Source organism: Mus caroli, chromosome 3, assembly GCF_900094665.2.
Source record: "Mus caroli chromosome 3, CAROLI_EIJ_v1.1, whole genome shotgun sequence".
Taxonomy (NCBI): domain Eukaryota; kingdom Metazoa; phylum Chordata; class Mammalia; order Rodentia; family Muridae; genus Mus; species Mus caroli.
The window spans coordinates 118,890,531-118,902,339 of NC_034572.1; the positions used below are offsets into that span (position 1 = coordinate 118,890,531).

Genomic DNA, 11,809 nt, shown 5'->3' on the forward strand with positions numbered 1-11,809 from the left:
GGAAGAGGCCTGTGGTCCTACTCAGGCCGGTTTTCTGCTTCCCTAACTAATGCAGTCTCAGTTCCCACGTGCAATTGGTTTGGAGCAGAAGCTGTGTTCCACTCACCAGAAATCTTAAGATCCTGTGGCTGGTGTTGTGGGTAGCTGGGGAGTGTCAGCCGACCTTTCGCCCTAGCTACCTGGTGCTTTTCTGACCGGAAGCTGCTTGTGGCCCTATGTAGGCTGGATTTCTGCCTCCCCAACCAAAGCAGTCTAAGGTCCCGCGTGATTGGACTGGGGTTTTGGAGACTTTTAATGACTGCCTCTATTTCCCTAGGGGTTATGGAACTTTCTAGATAGTTTATCTGGCCCTTAAATAACTTTAGTACCTGGCATCTCTCTAGAAAACAATTTATTTCATCTAGATTTTCCAGAGTTGCTGAGTATTGACTTTTGTAATAGGATCTGATATATCTTTGAATTTCCTCAATTTCTGTTGTTATGTCTCCTTTTCATTTCTGATTTTGTTAATTCAGATACTGTCTCTGTGCCCTTTAATTTTTGCTAGAACTGGCTAAAATGAATGAGTCTAGTTTTTCACAGTTTTGTTTGGTTGTTGTTACTGGATTTTTCTTGTAATATGGACTGTAATGTGTGGTGGCACATACCTTTAATCCCAACACTTGAGAGACAGAGTATCTTTGTGAGTTCAAGGCCAAACTGGTCTACAAAATGAGTTATAGAACAATTAGGAAAGTCACACAAATCACACTTTAAAAATAAATTGGTCATGTTTGTTTCTACTTAATTAGGGCCTTGTATGACCATTGACTGCATTATTTTATTATTATCTATTTGGTCACTTTCCACCACTTCGTTCTTTTCTCCTTCCTTTCCTCCCTCCCTTGTACCACATTCTTTTTATCTATGTTTCTTTCCTCCTCTTACATTACAATTAAACAACTTACAAAGAATAGTAAAAATCATAAAAATGTTTAAAGCAAAAACTTCACCATGACCAGTGCCAAGTAAGCAATCTAAGCTTTGGCTCTTTTTTGCCCTAACAGATGGATAGCAGTAGCCAAAATACATTGGAATTAATACTGCCAGTTTTTCCATCAGAATAAAACTCCCTTGGAAATTCTATTGAAAAGTAGAAAAAGAATTCTAAATCAATAAATTAGTAGTCATGCCACTAAGAAATCTGAAATATGGGTGAGATCTAAATTATGCTATATAGGTTAAGCTAGATCTAAATTGTGCTATATAGGTTAAGACAGGTGATATAACTTATGCTATATCCTATAAGAGAGGATTATATAGCTGAAGGATTGCTAGAATGAATAATTTTAGCTATTTCTTCTCAGTGTGTCCTTATCTTACCTACAAATGGGAAGTTATAATAGTGTAATTTATAATACATAAATTAAGGATATATTTGATATGTTGTGGGAATAGAGACAATTACTTTGTTGAATTAGCAACATACAGCATATTTACTAATATATGTTTCCTTTTCTTTACAAAATTGCAAGCAATGCCTTAGAAAATCAACATTGCTCATTAGTTTATGAAGTAAAATCGCAAGCTTTCACTCCAATTATTTTATCTTAAAAGTCAGAGGAGTGGTAACACAGTCACACAATGAGTCGTAGAGCAAATAAAACTTCTTGCCTTGTTCCTTAGTAACTTACATAGGACTTCTCTATAGCAACAATTCTGAAAAAGATCCCCCATGGAAAGGAAATGTAATAATCTGAAATTCAAGAAATGTCTCATACAAAATGAAAAATGATTTCAAGGCTGTGCAGTTAGAGAATTGGCTCTCAGTGATGCATAATGTGCTTAGGATTTAACTGTTTCACAGTTTGGTGACCTTCAATGAAATAACATCCGTAATAATTACAATGGCTGCAATATGAATACACAATCAATACCCATCAGACACCGGGGCTCACTAAGGCTCTTATTGTTTCTCTCATGCACACACACATTGTGAAAGAAGCATCCCAAAGCCCCATGTTTGCTTTTCTAAAATCGTGTTAATTTCTTATTTATTTCAGGCATTACTAGAGACTCAAAATTTACTGCGCACTCAGGTTGCAAATTTTACCTTCAACCTTGGATTTTCAGGGAAGTTTTACCACACAGGTAAGAAGCAGCTTTGTGTTCTCAGGCAGCTACATCATAAATAGGATTTAGAACTGTAAATGTTCCGTAAGTACTAAATGTGGGATGTCTATATTGCTTATGAGAGGGCAACTTTGATGCATTGTGTGAGTAGCTGAGTTAAAAAACCAACGAGTTTGTATTTTTGGCAAGAGCTACTAATATCAAGGGCAAATGAGGAAGACTGACTTTTGAATGCTGTAAGAGGAACCATCATCAAGGTGCCAAGTGTCCTATGTACCCTTTTGCATGTGTCATGTAAGCAAATGCTCAGTGTAGGGACAATGATAATGACAAAGATGCTAGAATGAACCTCACTGGGCAGAATTTTTAACCATCAAATGTTTGAGTAGATAGATAAGATACATTCATATATATTATTTTCATTCAGAAGACACCTGCTGATGAAACATGGATTTTATAGACTCAAAGAAAGGCAATAGACTATAAAGGTCATCTTATTAATTTACCTTCATGAATGATTTTGTTCTAAAATTATTTCAACTTAATAGTTCTGGTATCCATTAAAATCCTTACAATTAGTCATGCATTTTTCCTGCCTCAGTACAGTCATCTTTCTGTTTATTCTCAGCCCTACACAAATTCTCCAAACAGGCTCTTTATGTTCTTACTGTATATTCTTCCACATCTTAGTTCTTTGCATTCTCACATTCAGATTTTGACATTTTATCTTCAGAATATTAGCCTTGTGCTATATTTCATGAGACAACTATGTTCATAAAATGTATTGTCTTACATTCACAAACATAACAACGGTAAAGCATGTGTTGGGGCCTCTGTAAAGGAGACAACCAAGATCTGCGCCTACCTGGGCATTTTGGCTGTAAACTAAATGCTTTAAGAAGAAAGAAAGCTGTAGGTTCCCAGCATCTTAACAGAAACATTTCACAGCCATCTCCAAGTACCCATGCCACTGATTGACTCACTAAAAATCACCTTGCACAGGTAGCCTCTAGTCGCCCTAAGCGCAGCTTTCTTACACAAGGGGACTGTCAAAGGCAAAGCGCAGCATGATTCCTTAGCAGAGTGAATCATCAATGTCTTACTTGTTTTTTCCTGATGTGTGGTCTTCTTTTTGTTCTACTTTGGAATATTTAAATTTGTTTAAAGTAATTGAATGGAAATTAGTACTTAGGCTACTTGATAAACCAAATAATTGTACATTTTAAATGGCATTTTTGCAAAGAGATTGGGCCATCATCTCTGCACAGGTGAGGTGATTCCAGCTTACAGTTTTGAAGTAGTCATTGTTTGGTAAATTTTCTTTAAGAATCTCCTGAAAAATGAGTTCAGCACTAAGAAGCTCTAACTATGATGTTATAAAGCAGATAACTGTGACAACTGCGTGTGTTCATGCAGGAGGATAACGCTATAAGATTATTTGTAGTTCATAACCAAACAGTACTATTTTGTCTTAAAAAGATTCATAGTGGAAATAAATCCATTTTTTGGACTGAAATGTACTACATAACCAACTCATCTTTTATTTCCTTTTTGTGCTCAGACATATTAAACCTGCCAGATGTTAATGTTGCTAGAAGTTATGGTATTTCTCGTTTCCTTTTTATCATCCTGTGCGTGTGAACAGTATATATCCATTAAAAAAATTAAACAGGACACTATTTGTTAATATTTTAAAGGTAGTTATTAAAATACTCCCCCAACCAGGCGTGGTGGTGCACGCCTTTAATCCCAGCACTCGGGAGGCAAAAGCAGGTGGATTTCCGAGTTCTAGGCCAGCCTGGACTACAAAGTAAGTTCCAGGACAGCCAGGGCTATACAGAGAAACCCTGTCTCGAAAAAACCAAATTAAAAAAAAATACTCCCCCAAAGATACATTTTAATTTTTTATTTTAAACAGATTTATTGACTTTGAATTTGAACTAGCCTAGCTAAGAAATGATGGAAGAAACAGTCAGTAATGTTATAATATGGTAATAGCTCACTTAGCAAATAAGACATATTATATATAAATACATGCATCTTAAAAATGTAATTTTCTCCACATAAATATATAACTTTATTTAACAACTGTGTTGTGTTGTCTAAAGGACTATTTAAAATTATTTTTCAATTGTGCAATAATAGCACATTGAGTTCATTCTAACACATTTAAGCTACCAAAGTTGTCTCAAAAACTGGATGTTGTGATGCCCTTTGTCATAATGGTATGTCTCACCCTTACCTAGTCACAATCCTATCCAGAAAGTTAACATTCTAGAAAAGAAGGTTGAAAGGCAAGAAAGCTCATTTCTTCTGTGTGTTGATGGCTGTGAAGTGTAACCATGGAGAGGTAGCTTTGTGTGTTCTCTCCCTGGATGATCTGATTTCCCAAATTGTGAGGATGCTGATTGATAAGCCTCGTTGTTTTAAAGACATTTAATCTCATGTTTCTAGTGTAGTAGGGATGACTGCTGCAAGCATTAGGCTTCTCCATGTATTAGCATTTATCATGGTTCCTTAACTGTCCACCTCTCTGACCTTCACATGTTAAAGCCAATCTCGCCTTAAGATGTCATATTATTAAACCTCCCCTGATAGTCTTTCACGCACAGGTAGCAGATTGAAGGAGGAACACATGGTGTTGATTAAAAAGGAAAAAAAAATAGAAGTGTGGAATTTAGAATGAAATTTTTGAGTCTGGAAATGTTTACCTCTTGATCGAAAATGCATCATGAAAGCATCCTGGAATGAAAACCCCTCAGTTCAGGCCTCCCTCCGAGAGTGCTGCTGATCCTGTTTTTTCACTGGACATGATGTCTAGTGAGAATTATTGTGGTGATTATAATTTCATAATGAAGAAGACTAGATCTGATCACTAATTGTCATGAATGATGTTTAGGAATCATTCAAGATTGTCTTCCTTGGTTGTCAGTTTACTCCCTAAAATTTCACTTAATTAAAAATGTGTTAACTTCCAAGATGAAAGAAGGGAAATTGTTATGTTAGTTTTGTGGTGTTCTTTATTTTCTTTATACATTGTGGTTTAAAAGATACTCAATGGAAACAGACGAGTTGTGTTGAAATCAAGGATTTGACATTTTACCAAGTATACAAACACAAACAAACTACTTAACCATTCTGTGCCTCTGTTTCCACATCTCCAAAACTGTGTCACTAATATGACCTCCCACACATGAATCTGTAAGTTCTTACTATGAGTACTCTTGAAAGTATGGTCTGTGAAATACTAACTTGGATCTATTTTCTAATTTTAGGATAGTAGATATCTTTTAATACACTTTTACTGACTAACAAGAGTCAAACAGGTGGTTACTGTGGGTGGCTGTATATCCATGTGATGACATGGCAGACACTACATAAAAAGAAAAATAAGAAATATTTTTTTCACATTTAAAAATTAGACTATTTCATAGAGAAGGGGCAGATTTTTATGCAAAAAAATAATAAAGTACCAATGGAATGTTCTCAATCTTATTCACTCTGATGGCTTCACTGTCACATCTATTAATCTATAGTTCAAATCTCGCTGAAAGCATTTTTTATTTGGGGCTGAATGCATTTTTTTTTTTTTTTTGGTTTTTTTCGAGACAGGGTTTCTCTGTGTAGCCCTGGCTGTCCTGGCACTCACTTTGTAGACCAGGCTGGCCTCGAACTCAGAAATCCGCCTGCCTCTGCCTCCCGAGTGCTGGGATTAAAGGCGTGTGCCACCACGCCCGGCCTGAATGCATTTCTTTATTTTATTTTTTAATTTATTTTTTAATTTTTATTCCATGCTGTAGACTTTAGTATAGCTCTTGCCCCATGTTCAGAGTTCAGTCCTTAGCAATGACAAACACAAAATCAAAACCTCATGTTGAAAGATTTAAAGAACTTTGGGAAGCATGTTATTTTCTCACAACCATGATCCTTGAAAATTAATGACAAGGAGTAATCTTCTTTCGTGTACCTGACTCTGACATAAAACCTCTAGGAAACAGGAAAAGAGGCATCATGTTTAAATAACAAGTAAAAGCTTTATCGGAGCAAATCTAATTTAATACCTTTAACTGGTTTCAATGTGGTCATATGAAACACAAATAACATTCTAGCCTGTTACTTAAGCATACATGAGTATTGTAGAAATAAGTGCTTTGACTGGCAAAATATCCCATTTTCACTTAAATTTGAAATCACTTAAAATTCTACTGTGGTCTACCAGCATGACTCGCTATCATATTTTTCATTAAGCTATATAAAGTGTCAAGGGTCAACCTCATGTGGCTCTAAATTATATGACGAGCATAAAATAAGACGAAGGTTGGCAGAAATTAATGTATGATACTTAAAAAGCAGGAAGCTGAAAAATGTCACTTTCAACCTTGCCTAGAGTGTTTGTAAATTAGCATAATCTCTGATACAAAATTGCTGATATTTTATGATTCGTCACTCAACTTTTTATAGCAATATTCTAAAAATTGAGTAATTGACCTTGTTCCTGGTCAAGGGAGGACTCTGATTCCTGCCATGCACAGCAATGATGACAGAGCTGAAAGAGAATGAAAGCTTTTCCTAAACACTCTTGACTAAGAGAAAAACAGGCTGGGTTTTTTTTTGGGGGGGATGGGAGTGGGATGGGGAATAATAATTATTTATTCCACTGTGACAATAGCAAATGTTTCAAATTCATGGTTCAGTCTGTTTAGTTACACACATAAGAAACACCTAGCATAAGTATTGCATCGGTGGGAATGATACATAATTCTTAGCTTGGATTTCAATATCTGATGATCCTCATACAATAACAAAAAAAGTCAATGAACTGGGAGTCTGATACCACCAGTATTAGACAACTTATAAAACATATAAATGTTGTCTGCCCAACCCATTCATAAGACTTCTTGAATATCCAAACTTCTGTTCTTTAACTCTATGTGGTAGAAGCCTAAGGTCTTTGACTATTTTTCCAGAAGGCAAAATTAAGCTATTTTATTACTCAGTGTTCTAGGATAGTAGTATGCTTCAAGTGCAGCTTAGTAAGACCCAGTGTTTGACTTTAAAAGGTATGATTCATACAAGCCACATCTTTAGGAATGTGGAAAAATATATCACTTAAAACCAAAACAATTAAACCTCAGCTGATTTTTAGATGTTTGATGTCCTTGCACTTCTGTCAGTCACAACATGAAGCACTTTCCTCAGTCCATCTCCCTGACCCTTTACCAAAACGTTACAGCAAAAGTCTTCTCACCTTTGTATTAAACAAAGAAACTGGGACTGAGGAGTATCTTTATTTAAGAGCAAATAGTTAATAATGTAGAAAAAAAAGGGACTCACTTCCAGGAATTGAATCCAAAGTGCATTACCCACTTCATACCGTTTCTTCCATGACTGAGGAAATCTTTTTCATAGAGCACACAAATGGAACATTTGAAGAACCCTTTAAAATTATATTAATACATAGTCCTCTAATATAATCTTAAAAAAAGAGAGAAAAAAAACCAGAGCACCCATCTATTAGACATACTGTGTTAGCAAAGGGTAAACGAAACAAAGACAAACCAGAAGCCAGAAAACTTTTAGTTTACATATATAGTTAAGGAGTTTGAAATTATATGACAATTATTGCATGAATAAATTAATGACATTTTAAAATATGCCTAAATTTTATAAAATTCTACAAACTTCAGATAAATTCATACAGCAAAACATAGTTTTGAATACCTGCAATCTGATGAATTCTCTTAGAAATAAATTTTTTCCTGTTTTGATTTGAATTATAGCATTACAGTGTTCTTCTTGTACATTGGGTTGTAAATTGTTTCTATAATGAGAACTTCATACTAATTTTCAATTATGAAAGAAGGTTTCTTTTGGAAATAATTATAAGATTCATTGTTAAAGATTTATGAAATTGTTAAGATTTATATAAACTTTATTATAAAACAAAGTTGAATTAAAATTGGAAATATATACATATATATACATATATACATATATACATATATACATATATATATAAATATATATATATATATAGAGAGAGAGAGAGAGAGAGCGAGCATTAACTTGACATATAAAAAGGCAAAAGTACTTAAAGAATAAATATTTTACCTTTAAAATAAACACAAAAAGATTTTAATGATAAATACAAAAATAATTCCCACTACTTAGGTCTAAAAGATGACTATGTAGGATGTTCTATTTACATTTTATTTTATTTTGCCTGTATAGATTACTTGTATTTTTCACAGTCCTTCAGTAAATTTATGGAGCTTTCATGATCAGAAGAAATTTCATCAAATTTTCAACTCAGTTGTAGGTACACATAGAAAAAGAATGGGGAACAAAATACCCATGGAAGGAGTTACAGAGACAAAGTTCGGAGTTGAGATAGTAAAAAGGACCATCCAGAGACTGCCCCAACTGGGGATCCATCCCATATATAACCACCAAACCCAGACACTTTTGCATATGCCAGCAAGATTTTCCTGACAGTACCCTGATATAGCTCTCTCTTGTGAGGCTATGCCTGTGCCTGGCAGAAGTGGATACTCACAGTCATCTATTGGATGGAACACAGGACCCCTAAAGAAGGAGCTAGAGAAAGTAACCAAGGAGCTAAAGGAGTCGGAAAGCCTATAGGAGTCCCAACAATATGAACTACCCAGTACCCCACAGAACTGTGTATCTAGTTGTATATGTAGCAGAGGATGGCCTAGTCAGCCATCAAGGGGAGGAGAGGCCCTTGGTCTTGCAAAGATCATAAGCCCCAATACAGGGGAATGACAGGGCCAGGAAGCGGGAGTGGGTGGGATGGGGAGCAAGGCAGGGGGAGGGTATGGGGGACTTTGGGGATAACATTTGAAATGTAAATGAAGAAAATACCTAATAAAATGTATTTTAAAAAAAGAAAAAAGAGTGATTTCTGATCAAGTTCCCTATATACATTATGAAGTCATTGTGAGCATGTGTCCTTAATACAAGTTGGAACATCTTCTGGGTATATTCCCAGGAGTGGTATTGCTGGATCTTCCAGTAGTACTATGTCCAATTTTCTGAGGAACCGCCAAACTGATTTCCAGAGTGGTTTTACCAGCTTGCAGTCCCACCAACAATGGAGGAGTGTTCCTCTTTCTCCACATCCTCGCCAGCATCTGCTGTCACCTGAATTTTTGATCTTAGCCATTCTGACTGGTGTGAGATGGAATCTCAGGGTTGTTTTGATTTGCATTTCCCTGATGATTAAGGATGTTGAACATTTTTTTAGGTGCATCTCAGCCACTCCATATTCCTCAGTTGAGAATTCTTTGTTTGGCTCTGTACCCAATTTTTTATAGGGTTGTTTGGATTTCTGGAGTCCAACTTTTTGAGTTCTTTATATATATTGGATATTAGCCCCCATCAGATTTAGGATTGGTAAAGATCTTTTCCCAATCTATTGGTTGCCTTTTGGACTCATTGACAGTGTCCTTTGACTTACAGAAGCTTCGAGGTTTTATGAGTTCCCATTTGTCAATACTTGATCTTACAGCACAAGCCATTGGTGTTCTGTTCAGGAATTTTTCCGCTGTGCCCATATTTTCGAGGCTCTTCCCCACTTTCTCCTCTATAAGTTTCACTGTCTCTGGTTTTATGTGGAGTTCTTTGTTACACTTAGACTTGAGCTTTGTACAAGGAGATAAGAATGGATCAATTTGCATTCTTCTACCTGCTAACCACCAGTTGAGCCAGCACCATTTGTTGAAGATGCTGTCTTCTTTCAACTGGATGGTTTTAGCTCCTTTGTCAAAGATCAAGTTACTATAGGTGTCTTGGTTCATTTCTGGGTCACATGTTCCACTATGTTCATAGCAGCCTTATTTATAATAGCCAGAAGCTGGAAAGAACCCTGATATCCCTCAACAGAGAAATGGATACAGAAAATGTGGTACATTTACACAATGGAATACTACTCAGCTATTAAAAACAATGAATTCATGAAATTCTTAGACAAATGGATGGATCTGGAGGATATCATCTTAAGAGAGGTAACCCAGTCACAAAAGAACACACATGATATGCACTCACTGATAAGTGGATATTAGCCCAGAAGCTCAGAATCCTTCTTAGAACAAGGAACAAAAGGAGTTACAGAGACAAAGTTCAGAGCAGTGACTGAAAGAATGGCCATCCAGAGACTTCCCCACTTGGAGATCCATCCCATAAACAACTATCAAACCCAGACACTATGGTAGATGCCAACAAGAGCTTGCTGACAGGAGCCTGATATAGCTGTCTCCTGAGGGACTTTGCCAGTGCCTGGCAAATACAGAAGTGGATGCTCACAATCATCCATTGGATGGGGCACAAGGTCCCTTATGAAAGAGCTAGAGAAAGTAGTCAAGGAGCTGAAGGGGTTAGGAGGAACATCAATATCAATATTAACTAACCTGTACCCCCAGAGCTCCTTGGAACTAAACCACCAACTAAAAAACACATGGTGGAACATGTGGCTCTAGCTGTATATGTAGCAGATAGTTGATAGTTGATAGTTGGCTATCAATGGGAGGAGAGGCCCTAGGTCCTGTGAAGGTTCTATGCCCCAGTAAAGGGGAATGCCAGGGCCAGGAATGGGAGTGTGTGGGTTTAGGAGCAGAGGGAGGGGGAGGGGGGAAGGGGAGGAGATTTTCATAGGGGTAAATAGGAAAGGGGATAACATTTGAAATGTAAATAAAGAAAATATCTAATAAAATAAAAAATAAAAATAAATACAAAATGAAATCATTGTGATAAATAAAAAGAAATCATTGTGAGTAGTATATACATTATACACAGGCACACAAACACACCCACCCCATATATATATATATATATATATATATGTATATATATATATAATGTATAACTATAACTATGACTATATATATATATATATATATATATATATATACATATATACCAGGTGGTCACAGTTGTAAGGATCATCAGTAGTGCGTACTCATACTACTTCCTCTACGTTCTACAGAACCCACCACATCTTATTCATGCCCCAGTCTCTGATGTAATGTATACTAAACTCCTTCTTTTTCTGTTTAGTAGCATGAATAATTAAACAAATCTTACAAACAGCCATTGTCATTTCCTGTTTTACAGGAACCGAAGAAGAGGATGAAGGTGACGACCTTCTGCTGAGGTCTGTGGATGAATTCTGGTGGTTTCCTCACATGTGGAGTCACATGCAGCCTCACCTCTTTCACAATGAATCATCTTTAGTGGAACAGATGATTCTCAACAAAGAATTTGCCCTGGTGAGTACACATAATTGTCGCATTTCTTCACTACGACTGTGATCGAATAACGGCTTCTGAAATGATAAACTTGGTTGAATCCCATGGAAAGAGAATGAGAAAAACATTAAAGGACATTACATATATTTCAGATTCAGGTTGCTTTGTGATATTCCATGGCAGGTATACATGGCTATTATGCATGATGTTATTACACATATTTATAAATACTTATCATGTGTACATAAATATATAAAATGTATGAGCTCTATATAGAGTAATAAAAAGTGGTGTACTTTCAAGGCCACTTTCTAGAAGTTGATATCTTATTGAAAGATCCTTCTAGCATCTAAAAAAAGGAAGAAGGAAAAAAGAAAGGAAGGGAGGGATGGAAAGAAGGAAGGAAGGAAGGAAGGAAGGAAGGAAGGAAG

The 11,809-nt window shown here is 36.1% G+C and overlaps 1 protein-coding gene across 2 annotated transcripts in view; it reads left to right on the forward strand.

The window, feature by feature from the left end:
• LOC110291107 (bifunctional heparan sulfate N-deacetylase/N-sulfotransferase 4) overlaps window positions 1–11,809 on the forward strand; it is a 328,990-nt gene that overhangs the window by 159,708 nt on the left and 157,473 nt on the right. For both annotated transcript variants that reach the window (XM_021158063.2, XM_029474782.1), the window contains exons 3-4: window positions 2,043–2,130; window positions 11,245–11,399. In XM_021158063.2, coding sequence (XP_021013722.1) covers window positions 2,043–2,130; window positions 11,245–11,399 — 243 coding nt within the window. The remainder of the gene's footprint in view (window positions 1–2,042; window positions 2,131–11,244; window positions 11,400–11,809) is intronic.